This window comes from Capricornis sumatraensis, chromosome 8 (genome assembly GCF_032405125.1).
Source record: "Capricornis sumatraensis isolate serow.1 chromosome 8, serow.2, whole genome shotgun sequence".
Taxonomy (NCBI): Eukaryota; Metazoa; Chordata; class Mammalia; order Artiodactyla; family Bovidae; genus Capricornis; species Capricornis sumatraensis.
This window is the reverse complement of record NC_091076.1, coordinates 74,618,452-74,641,633: the sequence shown is the minus strand read 5'-3', so window position 1 is coordinate 74,641,633 and position 23,182 is coordinate 74,618,452. Positions and strand designations below refer to the sequence as shown.

The 23,182-nt window shown below is 49.6% G+C and overlaps 1 protein-coding gene across 1 annotated transcript; it reads left to right on the top strand.

Annotated features, from left to right (window-relative positions):
• Positions 1-828: 828 nt before the first annotated feature.
• Positions 829-23,182, top strand: TRPV1 (transient receptor potential cation channel subfamily V member 1). Its single transcript, XM_068978519.1, has 15 exons — positions 829-1,115; positions 1,857-2,014; positions 2,090-2,242; positions 2,617-2,757; positions 2,894-3,192; positions 4,393-4,572; positions 6,068-6,226; positions 7,631-7,726; positions 9,301-9,371; positions 10,860-11,025; positions 11,430-11,496; positions 13,051-13,370; positions 14,655-14,782; positions 16,231-16,346; positions 23,010-23,182. Exons 1-15 carry the CDS (start codon positions 829-831, stop codon positions 23,180-23,182), a joined length of 2,514 nt encoding a protein of 837 aa, XP_068834620.1.

Sequence of the window (23,182 nt, the reverse complement as noted above, 5' to 3'; positions counted from 1 at the left end):
CCTTTATCTTCTCTTCTTTTCTCAGCTATGTGTAAGGACTCCTCAGACAACCATTTTGCCTTTTTGCATTTCTTTTTCTTGGGGATGGTCTTGATCACTGCCTCCTGTACAATGTCACAAACCTCTGTCCATAGTTCAGCCCCAGGATCCTTTGAATATACTAATTTTACAAAATAACAAAAAGTGCAAAAACCTCCCTACAAACTCAACAGTTGCAGCAGCCAGGTCAAAGAGCAAAGGCAGGCAAGTGCATGACTGGTGGCAGGGGCACGTGGCACCCGAGGGACCATGCAGTGTGGACACTGTGGAGTGTGAGTGTTGGTCTCCGCCAGCCACCTTGCTCCTGGGAATGCAGACTGCTTGGCTCTTTGGGGCTGAACCATCTTCACCGCTCAGTTCCTTCCCCAATGCATAGCCAGCAATAAACTCTCCTTCTGGTTTCCCCTATTCTGAACTTGGGGGAGTCAGGGCAGTGGTTAGCACCCCCATTCTACAGATGAGGCAACTGAGGCCCGGAGAAGGTGAGTGATCCATCAATCCTGGTGGATCCAAGTTGGGGGCTCTTCCATCTCTGGAGGCTGATGGACAGGGGTCTGCTAGGTTTGCTCCCCACTGGGGCCTCTAGGGTGGGAGTTACTACACCCTGAAAGCTTTCTTTCTGGAAGGCTGGGAGCAGCAGCTGTTGGACTTCTGGGGGTTCTTGGTTCACAGGGGCCTTTGCAACAAGTGCAGCGGGGGCCAGGGTCATGCAGTCCTCCAGCTGGAAATAAGCCTGATCTTGGTGGCTGCCCACAGGCTGCCTCCTGGGCCATGGAGAATCTGGGACGGATGAAGAAATGGGGGAGCTCAGAATCACGGGAATCTCAGGACCTGCCTCAAGAGGACTCCTGCCCAGACCCCCTAGATGGAGACCCTAACTACAGGCCAGCTCCAACCAAGCCCCACAGCTTCCCCACGGCCAAGAGCCGCAGCCGGCTCTTTGGCAGGGGTGACTCGGAGGACACATCCCTCATGGACTGCTCTTATGAGGAAGGCCAGCTGGCATCCTGCCCAGCCATCACCATCAGCCCTGTAGTCATCATCCAGAGGCCTGGGGATGGCCCCACCTGTGTCAGGTAAGCTGCATGTGAAGCCCCTGCCTCCCTTTCCACCGGGAGCCTGACTGGCCCAGCTGGCTGAGACCCCAGCCATGGTGACTCCATGTGATACTTGAGTTTATGGGCAGAAGGTCATAGAGCTGGGGAGCTGAGGGGGCCTCCAGAGGTCGCCTGGTCCAGCATCTGTACTCACAGAAGCTATAGGACATGTGGCCACACGTGCTGGCATATATGCTGATCCTAGCTGTTGGCTGATCTCTGGGTCCAGGCTTTGAAGGCGCACCAGCCTCAATCATGTAGACTTCAAGTTGGAAAGCTTAAGGGCAAGACGCTTTTAAACAGAGTACAAGACTGCTTCAGTGAGCGTTCAGAAACCTCCCACCACCTCCAAGGCAGGACAGGGGCTCCCCTGGTCTGGCTGACTCCTGGGGCTCTATGAGGATGCTCTTCCATTTAGCTGAACCCCTGTCCCCAGCCCCCTCCAGGCTACCCCAGCCTCCAAGCGGGCAGAGAAGTGAGTGCCTGGGTGTTGCAGGAAGTAGTGCCTGCAGAGATTTTCTAGCTGATGCCTACAGACAGAATGGGGGTACATGTGCCCCACTGTTCCCTGTTACAACTTGGTCTGAGGGGTGGCTTTCTTTTTACATTTACCCCCTTTCGGTTTGCCTCGGGATTTAGCTGTTCTCCCCGACCAGCTCTGAAGGTCTCAAGGCCAAGGGGAGACCAGAATATGAGACAAAGGTATTCTCTGGTCCACAGGCAGCTGTCCCAGGACTCTGCTGCCCCTGAGAACCTCAAGCTCTACGATCGCAGGAGGATCTTTGAAGCAGTCGCTCAGAATAACTGTGAGGAGCTGGAGAGCCTGCTGCTCTTCCTGCAGAAGAGCAAGAAGCATCTCATGGACAGCGAGTTCAAAGGTGGCCCCGAGGCTGTCGGGTTCCCGGGAGGTGCCTCTCTGCAGTGCCTGCTCTGACCCCTGCTTTGTCTTGCAGACCCAGAGACAGGGAAGACCTGTCTGCTGAAAGCCATGCTCAACCTGCACAACGGGCAGAATGACACCATCCCCCTGCTCCTGGAGATAGCCCGGCAGACGGACAGCCTGAAGGAGCTCGTCAACGCCAGCTACACAGACAGCTACTACAAAGGTGAGGCGGCTGGCCACATGCTCTCCTGGAGCGAGGGGGCACCCTCACAGCCCGACAAGCCTCTGAGCCCCTTACTCCCTTTCCCAGCCACCGAATCAGGATCTCCTGGTCCTGGGGGTTCCCTTCCTCTCCCACCTCTGGCTTGCTGCTCCTTGATCTTTGGCAATTTTGAGTCCTTTAGCTCCCAGTCTGGGGTTGCCAGTTCCCAGGAGGCTCTACTCCTGTTCAGGGACTCCTTGGGCATCTTTAGGGGATCCTGGCTTGCTCTGTTGGGGGAATCATCCCACACGTTCTGTCCAGGCCCTCCCTCAGCACCTGGCCAGTCACCCCCTCAGGACTACCAGTCCCAAGCCAAGAGCATGCATCTTCCACAGGCCAGACGGCGCTGCACATAGCCATCGAGAGGCGGAACATGGCGCTGGTGACCCTGCTGGTGGAGAACGGGGCTGATGTCCAGGCTGCGGCCAATGGGGACTTCTTTAAGAAAACCAAAGGGCGACCTGGCTTCTATTTTGGTAGGGAGACCATGTGGTAGACACTTAGCATCTTGGAAGTTTGAGGTGGAGATAGAGGGAGTGGAGGCTGGGTGGTGCAAGGGCCAAGCCAGTCTCTTTCCAGGGAGGCCCACCATGTGCCTGTGGTTGGCTGCAGGTGAGCTGCCCCTCTCCCTGGCTGCGTGCACCAACCAGCTGGGCATCGTGAAGTTCCTGCTGCAGAACTCCTGGCAGCCAGCTGACATCAGCGCCAGGGACTCAGTGGGCAACACGGTTCTGCACGCGCTGGTCGAGGTGGCCGACAACACGGCTGACAACACCAAGTTCGTGACGAGCATGTACAATGAGATTCTGATCCTGGGGGCCAAAATCCACCCTACGCTGAAGCTGGAGGAGCTCACCAACAAGAAGGGGCTGACGCCGCTGGCTCTGGCCGCCCGGAGTGGGAAGATTGGGGTAGGGAGGGGGAGTCATGCCTGAGATGAGGATGCTGTGGGAGGGGGTCTGCCTGCCTTTCTGAACTTCTGGCATCAGAGAAGCTGCCACATCAGCCTGTAGGGGATCAGAAGGGTGGGGGCGTTAAAGTAAGCCAAAGGAATTGTGAGGTGCTGAGCAGAAGCCAGCAGCACACATACGGCCAGTTCTTTCCTCTTTCCTATACTATTTTTTAAAAAACTTTTTATTTTGTATTGGAGTACAGCCAATTAGGCTTCCCAGGTGGTGCTAGCAATAAAGAACCTGTCTGCCAATGCAGGAAACAAGGGACATGGGTTCGATCCCTGAGTTGGGAAGATCCCTTGGAGGAGGGCATGGCAACCCACTCCAGTATTCCTGCCTGGAGAATCCCATGGACAGGGGAACCTGGCGAGCTATAGTCCACGGGGTGGAGAAGAGTCGGACATGACTGAAGCAACTGAGCACGCAAGCATGCATAGCCAATTAATAAACAGTGATAGTGCCAGGTGAACAGTGAAGAGACTCAGCTGTGCGTATACATGTATGCGTTATCTCCCAAACTCCCCTCCCGTCCAGGCTGCCCACATGTGGCCGTTTCTGATTTTCAACTCTGAGCGTCACCAACCAGCCATGGGGTGAGGGTGGGTTGAGCCGAGAGTGAAATGGAAAGAGAAGCTGTTGGTAATTTTTCATGCAAGACAGGACTTTTAGGTGATAGGGAGTCCTAATGGGGTAGGACAGGCTTCCAAGTCTGTGGATGATGTCAGGCCATGGAAGGCTGAAGATGGGGCTGGGCAGCTGGGAATTGGGGGTAGGGTGGGAGTTTCTCAGTACCAGGGGATTCTGGGAGCTGGTCCCTGCTCATAGTGAGTCTCTTAGGACGAGAAGCCTGGCTTTATAACTTTGGTTGTATTTCTTGAATTTTCTTTATTTCCTTTTGGCTTGAGGTTTTCTAGAGGGGACCACTGCAGTCCTTCACTGAGAACTAGGGGGCCAGGTGTGATCAGGTGATAGGTCTGAGGCATTGGGCAGCTTGATCTAGAAGGCAGTCAAGAGATCGCTGAATGTGGGTGGGGACCGTCCTGGGGCTCGGGCAGGGTCTTCAATGGACTCGGAAGCAGAATTACTCTTGGAACAGAGCTAGTGGCCTGTGCAGGGCCTCAGGCTAGCCTCTAACAGGTTCTTGTGTCCCTGGGGCAGGTCTTGGCTTACATTCTCCAGAGGGAGATCCAGGAGCCTGAGTGCAGGCACCTGTCCAGGAAGTTCACTGAGTGGGCTTATGGGCCTGTGCACTCCTCACTCTACGACCTGTCCTGTATCGACACCTGTGAGAAGAACTCGGTGCTAGAGGTGATCGCCTACAGTAGCAGCGAGACCCCTGTGAGTGGACCGGGGCCGGGACCCAGCTTCCGGTCTCACTGCAGGGAGGGCTTCCGGTCTCACTGCAGGGAGGGCTTCCAGCCTCACTGCAGCCCCAGCCCCATCTCCAGCCCATGGTGTGACTCTGCCTGTCCTCCCATCACCTGCTACCTGGGGCTTGTATCCTGCCGCCTCACCTCCCCATTTATTCCCACTGAATGTTTTCCTGTATCATACACTCAATACATGATAACATTACAATAAAACTTTAACATTTCAAAAGTAGATAGACAAGAATCCTCCATTTATACCACATGAAAACATATAGCTTCATTTTGTTTATATAAATGGGATCACACTCCATATAGTACAGAACAACCTTTTTTTTTTTTTTTCGCTTAGTGGCATGTCTTACAGATAGTTTTATATCAGCACATATGGGTCTACTTTATTTTTTAAAAAATGACTGCAAATATGGGGCTTCCCAGATGGCTCAGTGGTGAAGAATCTGCCTGCCAATGCAGGAGACGTGGGTTCGATCCCTGGCTTGGGAAGACCCCTTGGAGAAGGAAAAGGCAACCCACTCCAGTATTCTTGTCTGAGAAATCCATAGACTGAGAAGCCTGGTGGGCTACAGTCCACGGGGTCACCAAAAAGTTGGGTACAACTTAGCGACTAAAGAGCAAAGCAGCAGTAAGTATTCCACGATAGCTGCTGCTGCTGCTGCTGCCAAGTCGCTGCAGTCGATAGGGGTGGGGGTAAATATCCACAGGAGGACTTTTGAGTTACTTCCAGTTTTTTCGTACTACATGCTGCAGGTTGTTTGGCACGGGCTTGAGAATTTTTCTATGAAGGACACCTGGAATTGGAATTGCTAAATCAGAACTTAGGTCCTCAAGATTGCATGAAAGCACTTGCCTACCATCAGTAGGTACACATCTACCCAAGTCTTTGCCAACCTGGGTATTACCTTTCTTTTTTTTTTTCTAAACTAGTTTAAGTCCATGGAGCCCAAACAGCTATTTCACTGATGTCTTAATTCTTGTGTTCTTGATTGCTGTGAGGTTGAGAATTTTTTCATGTTTTCAACCATTTGTATTTCTTTGGTAGAAGAGCAACATTCATTATCCTTTGCCGTCTTTTCTATTGGACTATTTGCCTCATCCTTTTAGTACGTAGAGGCTCTTGTTATAAAATGAGTTGGTCCTTTCTCTACTGCACATATTTCGGATGTTTTATTTTCTCCTAGTCTCCTAGCCTCTTACAAAATTCATTTGCGTCATTTGGGTTCATCTTAGAGTCACTAGTCCAATTACACTGCACAACAGGGGTTACACAACTAGAGGGTGGGTCATTCAAGGAGCCTGCTGGTCCAGACCTGTGACCCTCTGCTGCTGCTCAGGCCAAGGGCGTGGTCATTCAGAAAGTGGGTATGAAGAGTCCCTGGGGCTGAAGGGGGCCTGCCAGGTGGATCTTACTGGGAGGAGTGGGCCTTACCTCTCTTTGCTTCCCCTAGAATCGCCATGACATGCTCTTGGTGGAGCCGCTGAACCGCCTCCTGCAGGACAAGTGGGACAGATTCGTCAAGCGCATCTTCTACTTCAACTTCTTCGTCTACTGCTTGTACATGGTCATCTTCACCACGGTCGCCTACTACAGACCTGCGGGAGGCCGGGTGCGCCTGAGGCTTGGGCCTCAAGGGGGAAGCGGGGAGGGGACGGGCGTTCCTAGAAGACCCCAAGACCCCGAACCAGACGGGGCCCAGGAGACATGGAAGGGTCGCCTGGAGATCTTACGTTCCTGCGCTCAGTCATCCTTCTCCTGGTTGTCCCGCACCTGCTTCGTGTTCTCAGCCCCTTCTTTGGCCTCCTGGTTCTGAGAGGCTGAGCCTATGGTCGCTGAGGTACCTGATTGTAGAGGGGGTGAACTAGGTTGGAAAGGATGCAGGAATTAGGGGGCTGGAAGCAGCTCTCCACTGGGCTGGCTGTCTTCAGGGTCGTGGGTGGTGCAAGCCCTGAGCACATTGCCAACTCTCTCTCCTGCCTGCTTTTGTTCACTCACTCACACACGATTCATTCCCTGCACACAGACTTTGAGCACTGCTTCTAAGCAAGTCCCTGGACCATGCATCAGCTCAACCTAAGATCAGACTTTCCCTGCTATCAGAAGTCATAGGCTACCTCAAGTTTCTTAACTGAGTCCTTCATTCAATATCCCAGCACTTAACTTGCTGCCTTTATTTCCAGAGTGCCTTGCTTATAAATTTGGCTGAAAAACTCAACTTCCTAGTTAGGTGGAATCTGATTTCTATACATCTATTAAGGCCATCTAATGAGTTTCCTTTATTTATTTGTATTTTTGGCCTCACTGAATGCATATGAGATCTTAGTTCCCCAATCAGGGATTGGACCTTCGTTCCCTATAGTGGAAGCACAGGGTCTTAATCACTGGGCTGCCAGGGCTGACTTTAAGAGAAAAGAGAAATGTGCTAATGAAACGAGCTAGTGAGAGTCGGACATGACTGAAGCGACTTAGCAGCAGCCTCAGTGAAGCAGTGCTTATGAAATATGGACGGTAGGCTGAAAGGAAACCCACTCTAGAAAACTGTGACTGAAACACAGGGACAACACACACATGCATGTGTGTGACCGCATTCCTTTCATCATCTGAGGGAAACCTTGACAGTCCTGGGAGATCGGGGGTTCACCACAGGCTGCGGGAACAGCAGGAAGCACATGGCATTGTGTCTGTAAGGGTGTTTCCACCTATGCCACCACTGTCCTCCCAGCCAAGCAGAGCTCTAGACTAGGGCATCGCCCGAGAGCCAGCACAGTACATCAGGGATGCTCCTCTTACCCCCTGGAGGCTCTCCTCTTGCCACTTGGGAATCAGGTCCTGTCTCCTCTCAGGTGCCCCCATAGTAATGCATTGTCTTTGTTTGGGTCTCTCCTGATGGAGGCTAAGCCTCTCCAGAAGGGGCTGGGTCTTAATTACAAGGCTTTGCACCTGGTAAATGTTTGTTGAATGAATGAATGAGTGAGGGAGTGAGTGGAATCATTAATTTCTTTGTCCTTTGCAGCCTCCCTTTAAGCTGAAACACACTGTAGGGGACTATTTCCGAGTCACTGGAGAGATTATTTCCGTGGCAGGTGGTATCTACTTTTTCTCCCGAGGGGTAAGCATTCCTTCCCATGCTGTGAGTTTCCATTATCACCTAAACAAAAAGCCAAGAGACTCATTCAGTGCTCACCACTGTTTTAAAGACCTTTTTATATTGTATTGGGGTATATCTGATTAACAACGTGAGAGTTTCAGGTGAACAGTGAAGAGATTCAGCCATACATATACCTGTATCCATTCTCCCTCAAACTTCCCTCCCATCCAGACTGCCGCATAACATTGAGAAGACTTCCCTGTGTTATACAGTAAGTCCCTATTGGTTATCCATTTTATTTTATTTTATTTTATTTGGTTATCCATTTTAAATATAGCAGTGGCTCACCCACTTTTTAATTCATCAACCATGTAACGGCCCTGCTTGAGAAACTTAGAGATGCATAGGTTAAGATGAGAACCCTCAGGCATTCGCGGCTGGAGAGAGGGTACTGGTTTGCCCAGTGTGTCCCCTTGCAGACCCAGGTCAGTCACACTTGAAGACAGGCAGTCAGGGCTGTCCACTGAACGTAATGTTTTAATTACAGAGGTAGAATGCAAGTCTCTTAAGAGACAGGATCGTGACCGGTAGCTGTTTAATTAATTGAAACAGTTCAGTAAAAGCTCAGAAGAATGAAATATGTATATACTGGAACCATTTTATTGTTTGTTTATTTTAAAAAGACCCCCCTCCCCCTTTTTTTTTGGCCATGCCACGTGGCTTGTGGGATCTTAGTTCCCTGACCAGGTATCAAACCTGTGGCCCTTGCAGTAGAAGCATAAAGTTCTAACCACTGGACCACCAGGGAAGGCCCTGGAATCATTTTAACTAAAATCCCCAAACATGCATATTCCTAGGCCATTCTTCTAATATATGTGGGACCACTGTTTCATGCACAAAGAATTCTGAATGCAGAATTTGAGATTATTATGATTTTTTCCCCTTAATCTTTTTGATCTAAGCCACACTCTGTTTTTTAGTAACTCATCTTCAAGGAGTCTTTCCTAATCATTGGACGCTGTCTTCATAGAAACAACCGTCTTTATTTTCACACTCCTGGTTTATATTATCGTAAAGTACGAAACTGTAGTAGCAAGTGCAGTGGGCAAAAAGGCATTCTTGGCAAACAGGATTAACCACTGGGAGGGCACGGAGCGTGTGAGCATCCTGGAGAGGAGCATTCACCATGGGCATCAGGCAAAATGTTTTCAGAGAGTGAAGACCACCGGTTTATCCAATGAGTTAGTTCAGTGGAGGCTGGTTAAAGAACTTTTACTTTAATTCAAACTTAGTTAGAAAAAGCACAAATTAGAAGGGAGGGGAGAAAAATCGCCCAATTCCATCATTCAAGCATAGCAATTTATACTATTTTGGTGGCTTAACTTCTAGATACAGTTGTAATTTCACCCTATTTTAGAAAATTCTCCTGACCGAGTCATACGATATTACCCCATTAGTCTGACCCAGGCTGTCCCACTGTCTTCATTATCTTTGCTTTGCTGCACTTCTGTGGTACATCGTGGTGCTGTTTAGAAAACATTCTAGTTGCTCAGTGTTTAACCTTTCCTGAGATCTTATTCTTTGTTTACCTGCAGATTCAGTATTTCCTGCAAAGGCGGCCGTCACTGAAGACCTTGTTTGTGGACAGCTATAGTGAGATGCTTTTGTAAGTGATACTGACTCTTACACCTCTGCAGCAGATAGCATCTTTTGGCCATGAGACCCGGGATGACAGCAGTCAGCTCATTCTCACTCATTCTCTCACATACACTGGACCTGGAATCTAGTAGGGCTTCACAAACATGTTGAATGAATGATGGAAGGCACCCAGGCTGGGTGAGTGAATATTGAGGGTCCACTCTGCACCAGGTATGTTCCAGGTACTAGGGAATGACCAACCTGTTCCCCAGGCTCCCGTGGTCTATAGTCAGAGTTAGATGTACCCTTGTTCCTTTTTTCCATCCTTTTATCCATCCATCTGGGAAGGGACCGCTGAGCAGACCCTGTCATGGGATTGCCCAGATGTCCTCTAAGCCTGTCCAGGCCTCTGATAGGCAGCCCCCGCCAGACTGAGGAGCAGAAAGGACATCTTCCCTGGCTCTGCTCCTGAGTTTGAGGATGTGACCAGCAGACTCTACCTGTGGTTTTTTGGGAGCGCACAGCCTGTTCTCCTCACGAGCCTAGGCCTCCTAGACTCTCTGCGGTCTGTGAGGCTATTGTTCCCAGGAACTGCGTAGGGAGGTTGTTGGAGCTAAAGCCCTGTTTTTCAGCCTGTTTTCATTGTTGCTTTTAGATTCCTTTTCTTTTTTTTCTAATTGCTCCTCCCATGAAATCTCTTACCACAGATATGCTGTTTATGTACTATATTTATTTATTTAAAAAATTTATTCATTTGCTTTTAGCTGTGCTGGGTCCTGCTGCTTTCAGGCTTTCTCTAGTTGCAGCGAGCAGGGGCTACTCTCTAGTTGTGGTGCCGGGTTTCTCATCCCAGTGGTTTCCCTTGTGGCAGAGCACAGGCTCTAGGCGCGTGGGCTTCAGCAGTTGCAGCGCATGCGCTTAGTTGCCCCGTGGCATCTGGGATCTAGTTCCCTGACCAGCGATCGAACCCCTGAGCCTGCATTGGCAGGTGGATGCTTAACTACTGGACCACCAGGGAGATGCTGTCTTTATATCTGTGCATTGTGTGTAAAGAGAATAAGATTTTGCACATGTACCCTCCTCCTATCCCCCCGCCAGCACCGGGGACTGATTTTTGCCTCTTTGGGACAATATCGCTCCCACTGACATTCATGGAGGTAGGATGGCCATCCCCTCTCCCACCTCCCCCTATGGCCTTTGAGGGGAGGTCCTGGCATCTTGGGGCTTCCCAGGTGGCGCTAGTGGTAAAGAACCCACCTGCCAGTGCAGGAGATGTAAGAGACGTGGGTTTGATCCCTCGATCAGGAAGATCCCCTGGAGGAGGGCGTGGCAACCCACTCCAGTATTTTTGCCTGGAGAATCCCCATGGACAGAAGAGCCTGGTGGGCTACAGAGCTGAACGTGTTCTCAAAGAGCTGAACACGAGTGAAGGGACTTAACATGCGTGCACGCCAGGCATCTGGGGTCCTGTCTGTGCGGGTGCCTGTGCACAGGGCCTGCTGTCCCTCCTCCTCAGCTTCATGCAGTCACTGTTCATGCTGGCGACCGTGGTGCTGTACTTCTGCCGCTGCAAGGAGTACGTGGCCTCCATGGTGTTCTCCCTGGCCATGGGCTGGACCAACATGCTCTACTACACCCGCGGCTTCCAGCAGATGGGCATCTACGCTGTCATGATCGAGAAGGTGGGTGCCGGTGCCCCGGGGCTCCTCCGCAGAGCCTGACTGCCTCCTGGGGGTGTGGAACCCAGCTCTGCAAACTCCGTCCATCCTCTCTGTGTTGTCTGGGAAGCTCCTGCTTTAAGACCCACTTTCCCAGAGAATTCCCCAACAATCAGGCAATCTGGCCTTGACCCAGGGTTGGGGGCGCCCTTGAAACTTGACCCCCCCACACCTGCCAGGCTCCCTCTCCCACCAGAAGTTAAGTCCCTCACGACTCCTGAGCTGAAAACCACCAAACCAAACCTAGCTGTCTGTCCTCTGATTTCACCTGGGCTCAAGAAAGAGCCCCGGGCTGACACAGCCCTGGTACCTGCCTTGGCGCCTCCTGGGCCTGGAGGAGGGTCTCACAAGCCCACTCTCTCCTGCAGATGATCCTCAGAGACCTGTGCCGCTTCATGTTTGTTTACCTCGTGTTCCTGTTCGGGTTTTCCACAGGTGATGGGGTGTGGTCAGGGCTGGTGGGAGGCCTGGGCTCCTGCTGACCTCGGCTTCCTGAGGACTCTGCAGGGTTGCGTGGGGAGAGGCCCGCCGGGGTGTGTGTCTGCAGGCGACAGAGCAGATGGACAATGAGCACACTGAAATAATAGTAGTAGGAGAACCTGGAGATTGATTCATAAAAGATTTTAGGTCATTTTGGAGGTATAAAACGCTGCTTGCCTGTGGTATAGTTGCATCTTGACTCAAAAAATTTTTTTCAATTGATTTATTTTAACTGGAGGAGAATTACTTTACAGTATTGTGGTGGGTTTTGCCATGTATCAGTATGAATTGGCCATAGACGTACATGTGTCCCTGCCCTCCTGAACCTCCCTCCCCACCCTAGGCACAAGATGTCTACACTCTTTGCCCAGATTCCCCTAGTTGTTTTACCACATTTAAAAAATCACTTTCTCTTCCACTACATACACATACACACACCACACACACGTGCTTAGTTGCTCAGTCGTGTCCGACTCTTTGCGACCCCATGGACTGTAGCCCGCCAGGCTCCTCGGTTCATGGGGATTCTTCAGGCAAGAATACCAGAGTGGGTTGCTATGCCCTCTTCCAGATAATCTTCCCAACCCAGGGATCGAACCCAGGTGTCCTGCATTGCAGGCAGATTCTTTACCATCTGAGCCACCAGAAAAGCCCAAAAATAATGAACTGGGTAGCCTATCCCTTCTCCAGGGGATCTTCCCAACCCAGGAATCAAACTGGGGTCTCCTGCGTTGCAGGCGGATACACACTACAGCATACTTAAAAAAAAAAAAAATAATTGCAGATATGATCAGTCCTTTACCACTAAATACTTCAGTGTGTATTTCCTGAAAACAAGAACATTCTCTTACATAAACGCAGCATAATGATCAAAATCAGGAAATTAACATCAATACTGGACTATTAGCTAATCTTCCAGCCTTCTTCAAATTTCACCAATTGTCCTAATGATGTCTTTTATAGAAAGGAAAATCCCAGATAACACATTACAGTCACTTGTCAAGCCTGTTTAGTCTCCTTCAGTCTGGAGCAGTTTCCTCAATCTTTCCTTTTGTGACCTTCACATTTTTATTGAGTAAAGGGCAGTTTTTTTAGTGTCTCTTGGTTTGGGTCTAGCTGATGTTCCTTCACAGTTAAATTCAGGTGTGCATTTTTGGTCAAAATATCAAGGAAGGAATGTGTGTTTTCCTTATATCAGGTATCCCATGATGTCTGTCTGTCCCTTTCTAGTGATGCTAACTTTGTGGTCTTTTAAATCAATTCATTTATTTTTGGCTGGGTCTTCATTGCTGCACACAGGCTCTCTCTAGTTGCAATGAGCAGATTATGACAAACTGATAGTTCTGAAGAAGGGAGTACATTTTTTTTTCCCCCTTTAAATTCACACAAAAATTCCACATGGCCAAGCCAGAGTTCCTGCTGTGCACCCATCCTGGGCCAGTGGGTGTGCGGGTTGGGGACCCTGGGGTCTTACGCTTCCATCGGCCACATGTTCCCTGTGCCCTTCAGCGGTGGTGACACTGATTGAGGATGAAAAGAATGACTCTGTGTCGGCTGAGCCATCGCCACACAGGTGGCGAGGGCATGGCTGCCGGTCGGCCGACAGCTACAACAGCCTGTACTCCACGTGTCTGGAGCTGTTCAAGTTCACCATCGGCATGGGGGACCTGGAATTCACCGAGAACTACGACTTCAAGGCTGTCTTTGTCATCCTGTTGCTGGCCTACGTGATTCTCACGTACATCCTCCTGCTCAACATGCTGATTGCCCTCATGGGCGAGACGGTGAACAAGATTGCGCAGGAAAGCAAGAACATCTGGAAGCTGCAGGTGAGCGGCAGCACCAGGGGGTCAGCTGCTCTGGCTGCTGCGCAACACAGCTGGGTGCACGGGGCACTCTCTGGGGAGGGGGCAGACAGCCCAGCCAGACCGGGGGCTCAGGCAGCAGCCTCCCCCTCAGATGTCTCCCCTCTGGCTCCCCCTGCAGGGGTGCTTGCCCAGGGTCACCAGCGGATGTTCGTAGACTCCGCGTCTACTGTGGGCTGGGCAGTCCCTGGGAGGAGGAGACACAGGGTTCAGCCCCACGGGGTGCCTGTCGCAGAGGATCCTGGTCTCGATTGGGCACCAGAAGCCACACTCTGGGAGCAGCTAGGATGGGATGGGCCGTGAGAGCTGTATTCTTTTGTTTGTTTGTTTGACTGCGCCGGGTCTTAGCTGCTGCACACGGCATGCAGGCTGTTAGTTGCGGCATGAGGGATCTAGCTCCCTGACCAGGGATCGAACCTGGACCACCTGCACTGAGAGAGAAGAGTCTTAGCCACTGGACCACTAAGGACGTCCCCTGACAAGCGCATTTTTGAGCTTCCAAGTCCACCTCTGCCTTCCCAACTAATAATAAAAGCATCATTCTTACTAAGTAGCGCTGGCTCTACACCAGGTACTGTTCTAAGTGTCTCACTTACATGCTGTCTTTAATCCTATAACACTGCTACCAAGAGGGCACTCTCAGTATCCCTGATTTTGGATGAAGGCACTGGTTTCCCAGGTGGTGCAGTGGTAAAGAATCTGTCTGCCAGTGCAGGAGATGGAGGAGATGTGGGTTCGATCCCTGGGTCGGGAAGAGCTCCTGGAGAAGGAAATGGCAGCCCACTCCAGCATTCTTGCCTGGAGAATCCCATCGACAGAGGAACCTGGCAGGCTACAGTCCATGGGGGTCGCAAAAAGGGTCAGACATGACTTGGTGACTAAACAACAAAGAGGCAGAGAAGTTAGTTATCTGTCTCCAAGGCAACCAGTAAGTAGCCCAGCCAGGACCCAGCCCCAGGAAGTCTCACCCTCGAGGCTCTGCTCTTAACTGCCACATTATGTTGCCCCTTCTTGAGCTCCTCGGGGAAGGGTCTGGGGCTGGCTGGGCCTGTGCAGGTCTGAGCTCCATCCAGGGGTGTGCACCTGCCGGGCTGTGAAGACCAAGCCTGGTGCAAAGGGTACTGGACGTCCACCCTGGAGGTACAGGGACAGGAGAGCCCCTGAAGACACTTGGCAGGAGGCACTGGCAGCCGGGGTGGCCCCTGGATGAGCCCTCTGCCCTCTGCCTTTTGTGTCTCCTTCCTGCAGAGAGCCATCACCATCCTAGACACGGAGAAGAGCTTCCTCAAGTGTATGAGGAAGGCCTTTCGCTCAGGCAAGCTGCTGCAGGTGGGGTACACACCTGATGGCAAGGACGACTACAGGTGGTGTTTCAGGTAATTTCCGAGGCAGGGTCAAAGCTCGGGGAGCTCGGGGGCTCAGCCATGGATATGGGGACCCACCCAGAGCTAGCTGTGAGGACAGAGATTGGCCTTAGGGCTCACCTGTGGGCATGGGGACCCACCCAGAACCAGCTGTAAGTACAGGGGCCCATGCTGGGGCTTAATATGAACCTGGGGAACCACCTAGAGTCACCTGTGGGAACAGAAGCCTTTCTTAGGGTCTCTTGGGACCAGTCGTGAGCATAGGGGACTATCCCAAGGCCAGCTATAGGTACAGGGGCTCCCCTGGAGTTGGCTGTGGGTACAGGGGACCCCAGCCTAGATCTCAGACTGTGGGACCCAGAGGTGAAATACTGGAAAACAAGGTGTCCAGAAGGGGTCACCTAGCCATCAGAGTCAGAACTAGGAATCCAGTCTTTAAAGTCCCTTGGCCCCAAGGTATAGTCAGAGGACGCATCTTCAGAGGTGGTGTCCAAAAGGCAGGTCCCCTCCTCCCTGGAATTCCCTGAGAGTTCAAGTGGTTGGGACTCTGTGTTCTCACTGCCGCGGGCCCAGATTTGATCCCTAGTCAGGAAATAAAGATCCTGTAAGCTGCTTGGTTGGAGAAGGCAATGGCACCCCACTCCAGTACCCTTGCCTGGAAAATCCGATGGATGGAGGAGCCTGGTGGGCTGCAGTCCATGGGATCGCCAAGAGTCGGACACGACTGAGTGACTTCACTTTCACTTTTCACTTTCATGCATTGGAGAAGGAAATGGCAACCCTCTCCAGTATTCTTTTTTTTTTTTTAAATTTTAAAATCTTTAATTCTTACATGAGTTCCCAAACATGAACCCCCCTCCCACCTCCCTCCCCATAACATCTCTGTCCTCTCCAGTATTCTTGCCTGGAGAAACCCAGGGACGGGGGAGCCAGGTGGGCTGCCGTCTATGGGGTCGCACAGAGCCGGACAGTGAAGCGACTTAGCAGCAGCAGCAGCAGCAGCAAGCTGCTTGGTGTGGCAGGCTTCCCAGGTGGCGCTAGTGGTAAAGAACCTACCTGCGAAGGCAGGAAACACCAGAGACGTGGGTTTGACCCCCGGGTCAGGAGGCTCTCCGGAGGAGTGTGGGGCAACCCGCTCCAGTATTCTTGCCTGGAGAATCCCCATGGACGGAGGAGCCTGGTCGGTCCTCTCTCCTTCATTGGCAGGTGGGTTCTTTACCACTAGTGCCACCTGGGAGGCCCCCAGCACTGTAGCCTGGTGGGCTACTGTCCATGGGGTCAAGAAGAGTTGGGCGTGACTGAGATGACTTAGCAAGGATGCATTTGGCAAAAACAAACACCAAAGGCAGGCCCCTCCGGGCCCTCCTCTTACCAGCTGTGTCACCCTGTCCTGGTCTACGGGGGTGCTGGGACTGTGGGGCTGTGGACCGCCAGCTCCCTGCTGCCCCATCTCCTTGCAGGGTGGACGAGGTGAACTGGACCACCTGGAACACCAACGTGGGCATCATCAACGAAGACCCGGGCAACTGCGAGGGCATCAAGCGCACCCTGAGCTTCTCCCTGCGGTCAAGCCGAGGTGAGGTGCGAGCGGAAGGGGGGCAGGTGAAGCCTTGGGGTCCCCCACCCCCTGGAGCAGCTTCGGGGGTCAGATACCCGCACACTCAGTCACAGGGGCTCACGCATGCCCGCTCAGCCCACAGCTCCACGGCCCCGTACCTGCTGGCTCTGCCAGGGTTCCTGGTCATCCGTGCCCCAGGGGAGGCTGTCAGCCCACATTCAGCCTCCGGTGGGCTGCCCTGTCTCCTCCCTCCCAGTCCTTACACCTAGCGTCTGCACTCCGCAACGCAAGGCTTACGGACACAAACAGGGACTCTCACCTGCCTCACGTGCAGGCAGGCAGAGGAGGGAAGAGTGGGAGCAGAGGAGCCCCGCGGAAAACCACTGCCAGGAACCAGCCCTTCAAACCATTAACGGTAAACATTTTAAGAGTATACAGGAAATGAAAGGTCCAGGGGAAGATACTCACCTGAAAGTGAGGCACACCTAGTCTCTTATATTGAACACATTTTATAATTACAACCCTGCACTAATTCTTTTTTTTTTTTTTAATTGTGGTAAAATATATATAACATGAAATTTGCCATTTTAACTATTTTTTTTCAAACCGTACGGTTTGGTGGTATTAATTATATCCACGATGTTGGGTAAGCATCACCCTTACCTATTTCCAAAACGTTTTCAAGATCCCAAACAGGCATTCTGCGCCATTCAACAATTAATCCCATTTCCCCCTCCTCCCAGTTCCTGGTAACCTCTAACCTACTTTCTGTCTCTAGGAATTTTCCTATTCTGAGTACTTCTTGTAGGAGGAATTACACAACGCTTGTCCTTTTGTGTCTGCCTCAGTAGTGCTCCACTGTATGTATCTACTGTGTTTTATTTATCCATTCATCTGTTCACTGACATTACAATTGCTTCCATCTTTTTGACTGGTGTGAATAACGCTGTGAACGCTAATGTACAAGGTTCTTCTCGATACTCTGCTTCCCAGTCTTTAGGATGGTAGTGGAATTGCGGGATATATGTTAATTTTATGTTTAACTTTTTTGAGAAACTGCCAAACTTTTCCAAAGCGGTTGAGTCATTTTACCTTCCCACCAGCAATGTACCAGGGTTCCGCATCCTCACCTACAACTTGTGATTTCCTGTTTTTGTTTGGATTATAGCCATCCTAACATGTATGCAGTAGTATCCCACTGATTTGCATTTCCATAATGACTAATGATTTTGAACATCTTTTCATGTGCTTCAGTTCAGTTCAGTTCAGTTGCTTATTTGCCATTTATAGATATTCCGTGGAGAAATACCTATTCAAGCTCTTTGCCCATTAAAAATTTTTTTTTAATTGTTGAGTTATAAGAGTTCTTTGTATCTGCCAAATGTAATTATTTATCAGATATATAATTTTCCAATATCTTTTCTATGCTGTGAATTGCCCTTTGATGTACAAAAGCTTTTATTTTGATGAAGTCCAATTTATCTATATTTTAAAATTAATTAACTGGAGGATAATTGCTTTACAATATTGTATTAGTTTCTGCCGTACAACGATGTGAATCAGCTATCAGTATACATACCAATTTATCTATTATTTTCTTTGGTTACTTGTTCTTTTGGTGTCATGTCCAAGAAATCACTGTCAAATCCAGTCCAATGTCAGGAAGATTATTGCCTCTGGTTTGTTTTTTTCTTTTAGAGAGTTTTCTAATTTTAGCTCCCTACCATTTTTTCTATATCCTTTCTTTTTTAAAAATTAATTTTTAAATTTTAATTGGAGGATAATTGCTTTCCAATGTGGTGTTGGTTTGTGCCGTACACCACCACCAATCAGCCATAAGTATACATATATTCTATCCCTCTTGAGCCTCCTTCCTACCCACTCCCTACCATTTTTAAGTTGCCTTTTTCTTGAGTCAGCATGTTCTTGGTTTCTGAAAACCTTGGGCTGTTTCCCAGAGTTCTGACTATGTTGCTTCTAAAGTTTCTGCCTTTAAAAAAATGTTTCTGTGGCAGCATGCATGTTTGGAGCTGTCTACTTTGCTGTTTGCTGGTGTCACTAATTTTGTTTTTATTGTTGCTAATTCTTAAATGAACAAAGAATGAATCAAATGTTGATAGGTTTTTTACCTTGTTTTGGTTCACTGGGCAAAGGCATGATTTTTCAGGCAAACTTGCCTGATAGCATGATACTGCAGGTCTTAGATTTGCTATTGCTTCACAGAGAAGCTCATTTTTTTTTTCTGTTTTACAAACTTTTAAAAAATATCCTTTATTGAGATGCAATTTGCATCCAATAAAATGCACATATTTTATGCATACACTTTGATAAGTTTTGACAATTCCCTGGAGAAAGAAATGGCAACCCACTCCAGTATTCTTGCCTGGGAAATCCCATGGACAGAGGAGCCTGGTGGGCTAACAGTCCATGGGGGTGGAAAAGAATTGGACAGGACGTGGCAATTAAACCACCATCACACCCTCAGGCAACCACCACCTCATTCAAGATAATGACTGTTTCCATCAGCCCGGAAAGGCCCTCATGCCCCTTTGTGGTCAATTCCACCCTCCTCATCCCAGGTAACTATCTAATTTCTATCTCTATAGATTAGTTTTACATCAGCTTTTGTTTACCTGAAAATGTTAATTCCCTCTTCATGTTTGAAGGATATTTTCCCAGATACAGAATTCTAGGTTAATAGGTTTTTGTTGCTTTTTAATTGTATATCTTAATTTAATTTTTTTAAAATTATGTTTTGGCTGTGCCACAGGGTGTATGGGATCTTAGTTCCTCAACAAGGGATTGAACCCATACCCCCTGCAGTGGAAGCCCAGAGTCTTAACACCTGCACCTCCAGGGAAGTCCCCTTTTGTTGTTGGTTTTAATTTCAGTACTTAAACTATGATTCTCTGCTGTCTTTGGCCTCTGTTGTTTCTGATGAAAAATCACCCGTAATTTGCACTGCTGTTCTCCTGTCTGCGGTGTGTCTCCCCTCACTCCCTCAACTGCTTTCAAAATATTCTCTTCATCTCTGGTTTTCAGCATTTCAACTAAAATGTGGTTAGGTATGCTTTTCTTTGCTTTTATCTTGCTTGTGGTTTGTTGAGATTCTTGGATCCGTACATCAATATGTTTCATCAAATTTTGGAGACTATATACACTTCGCTTTATTTTCCCTATGTTCTTGTTTTACAGGCATGTTGGGCTGTTTGATATTGTCCTGTGGGCTTCTGAGGCTTTGTTCATTTTCCTTCAAATTTGATAATTTTTACTGATATGTCTCCGAGTTCATTGACCCTTCCCTCAGTCATCACCAGATTGCTATTAAGCCCATTCAGTGAATGGACTATTTGGTTCTGGAATTTCTATTTGGTTCTTTTAAAAAATAGTTTCCATTTCTCTCCTGAGATTCCTTAGCTGTTCCTTCATTAAGATTGTTTTCCTGGGACTTCCTAGGTGGTCCAGTGGTTAAAACTCCATTCTTCCAATGCAAGAGACACGGGCTTGATCCCTGGTTAGGAACTAGGATCCCAAATGTTGCGTGGTGTGGCCAAAAAAAAAAAAAAAAAAAAAAAGATTGCTTTAATTTGGTTCTTTGAATGTATTTATAATAGCTGGTTTTGTTTCTCTACCTACTAAATCTGCTAAATCCAACATTTGGGCCATCTTGGGGTTAGTTTCTACTGACTGTTTTTTTCTTGACTGTGAGTCACATTTCCCTGTTTCTTGTATGTCCAGTAACTTTTAATTGCATACTGGGCATTGTAATAATATGTTGTAGAGACTTTTGACTGAATTTTTATTCTAGCTGGTGGTTCAGTTACTGATGAATCACTTTGAACTTGTGTATGCTTAGCTTTAACGTTTAATTATGGTAGATCTGTGGAAATGTCAAGGTGTTTACCAATCCCATCAAACTTGTGGGACTCAAAATCCAGACTCTTTCCTCTGTGGATCTTGTCAGCTCTTGACTTTAGGTTTTTTAAGGTGGGTCTCTCTCTCTCTGTTTTTTTTTTTTTTTTTTTTGGTTCTTGGCTGAGCTTCTGGGCAGGTAGGATCTTAGTTCCCTGATCAGGGATCAAACCCGTGCCCCCTGCACTGGAAGCACGGAGTCTTAACCACTAGACCTCCAGGGAAGTTAGAGTGGGTCTTGAGTAGACCTTATTCTAGTGTGTATAGAGTAAGTAGGGCATTTCTGGTATTTTAGCTTGATCCTCAGAGTAGAAAAAGGGTATAAGGAGGTCTGTCCCTTGGTTGGACTGGATCTCCAATATCGCTCAGTACTGCTCAGATTCTGATGTTTCTGTCCCACTTTCAACCCCACAACGGCTACTCTCTGATAAGATTGTGCAAGTATACTAACTCTGAGCCAAGGACTTGTGGGGAACTCCATCCCAAAGACTTCTGGACCTCTACCCCCACAGCTCCCTTCTTCTTCTCCTGCACCCCGTCCCAGGGATTCTAGCTGCTTTGGCTGCTCAAACTCTGCTCTCTTCTTCCTTAGCTCAGAGGCACTTCCACACTCTGTTGAGACTCCAACTCACGGCACTACAGTCTGAGAACTAGTCCCTAAAGAGTACTTTAGGGCAATCGCAGGGCTCACCTGGTGAATTTCACTTCTCTCAGCAATTGCAGCTTCTCAGGCTGTGCTCTTATGCCTGAAGACATTTGCTGCATGTATTTTGTCCTGTTTTATGGTTGTTCACAGCAGGATGGCTGGCTATCAGAGCCAAACGTGGAAATCTATTTTACTAAGAGGCTTACTTTTGGAAAACTACTCAAGGGCTTCATCGGTTTTCCCAAGGGCCTCCTTCAGGCCGCTATACTTCCCCCTGATGAGTTTCATTAGAAGCATTCCCTGTGTCAGAGTACTTATTGATGCTCCTTTTCAGTTGTTAACTGGTCCAGCTTCACCACAGAGCCATTCAGAGATGGCTTTGCATGTGATATGAACAGTTTTCTGACATTGCTCATTGATTTCATGAAACTACGCACCTTTGACAAGATTTGCGATTCCACTTTGCAGTTGTGTTTGCATGACACTGTTGACTGTTTACAGCATTGCTCATTCACTGTACTATTAATAAAGCCATTGACCCAGTGGCAGGGATACACACACAACTCATGTTACTTGGGGTGCAGCTTGGAGATGGTTAGAGGTTCCCTGGTTTCACACATATGATTAATCAGGAAGCATTTCCTGAAGATTTTGCTTTCCTAATCCACTTTGTAACAGTGGAAACTCCCGTAATGAGCAGTGAGATCATTTAATAATGAGGAACTCTCCCCACCCACTTAGCCCATGTGATTGGGAAGGGGGGGGGAATGCATCAGAGAAAGGGCAGAGGAGATAGTGGTCAGTGGCTGAGCCAGGGAGAGCATGTGAGGGGGTCTCGGCATTAAGACTAAGGGAAGTGGGCGCTGGGAGCCCCACGCCTTCTTTGAGGGCCCGGGAACTGGAGCTGGGTCAAGCAGTCTCTGAGGTTGGGTTTCCCCAACCAGCCAGCCAGCCAGGCAGAAAGGAGATGGTGTCTCAGTGAGTACTTGGCCTGTCTCCCCATGGAGGCCCCCTGCTTCTATGCCTTCCCTAAAACCTCCGTCAGCCATCTACTTAGTATCAGATGGGGCTTGGGAAGCAGGCCAGGGTCAGCCTGTGGGCCTAGGGGAAACCCAGAACCTGGAGAATTCAGCTGGGCCCAGCTTCCCGTGTTCCTGATGCCTCTGAGACGTGGCCAGGACAGGACACCAGTGGAGGGGAATGAACTGTGGCCTGAGGGCAGAAGGTATGATTTAGGCTGGCTTTCTAGAGAGATCAGACCTGAGAGGGCCAGCCAGAGGGCTTGGCTGACCGGGGCTCTGGCAAGTGGGAGGAAAGCTTGTATAGCTGTCCCCCTGGGCTGTCACTTCTCTGAGGGTCACCATGGGGGAGGGGGGGGCGGCTGGAGATCCCATGAGGGTGACAGTGGGGTCTTCCTCAGGGCCTTCCTGGGATTTCAGGCCACACATGAGAGCCCACGTCAGGGCCCAATGTTGTTATGGTTCCCTTGGCGTTGTTCCCAATCTGCTGTTCACTGGTGGGGTCTGGGCCCCAGATCCTGATTCTCCGGCTGGTGTTCATCCCCTGCAGCTGATCTGGTGTGGAGCCGCTCCCGGGGTAGCCCCAGTGCCTCTTTCCCTCCCACGGGGGCAGGGAAGAAACAGAGGCTGAGAGTAGCAAGCCCTGGACTCTCCTGGGGCCACAAGCAAGTCAGGGTGGAGTCGAGGAGGGGAATTTAGGAGCTGCCTGAGCAGATGAGGCTCCTGGAGCAGCTGAGGGAAGAGGAAACGGCCCCCATCCCTGTGTCTTGGAAGCACTGAGGTGCCTACACCACACTTTATCTAGAGGGTGGTAATGCCAAACAACTCTTTGGTATCATTTTGCTGCCTCCAAGGCGGTATTAGGCTTCCCTGGTGGCTCAGCGGTAAAGAAGCCGCCTGCAATGCAGGAGATGCAGGTTCCATCCCTGGGTCAGGAAGATCCCCTGGAGAAGGAAATGGAAACCCACTCCAGTATTTTTGCCTGGGAAATCCCATGGACAGAGGATTCTTGCGGGCTACAGTTCATGGGGTCGTAAAGAGTCAGATACAACCAAAGCGACTAAACAACAACGAAGGCAGTAATAGTGTTTCATCATTGTTCAGTTGCAGGGAGGAACTGGAAGAACTTTGCCCTGGTTCCCCTCTTACGAGATGCAAGTACTCGAGAAAGGCACCCTGCCCAGCCTGAAGAAGTTCACCTGAGGCACTTCACAGGGTCCCTCAAGCCCGAAGATGCTGAGGTCATCAAAGATTCTGCTGCTTTAGGGGAGAAGTGA

Bases quoted from the DNA above. Each gene is read 5' to 3' on its own strand.
- TRPV1 (XM_068978519.1), top strand. From the start codon at position 829: ATGAAGAAATGGGGGAGCTCAGAATCACGGGAATCTCAGGACCTGCCT. The intron at 4,573-6,067 runs GTGAGTGGACCG...TGCTTCCCCTAG, and splicing joins ACAGTAGCAGCGAGACCCCT to AATCGCCATGACATGCTCTT. The intron at 6,227-7,630 runs GTGCGCCTGAGG...TGTCCTTTGCAG, and splicing joins ACAGACCTGCGGGAGGCCGG to CCTCCCTTTAAGCTGAAACA.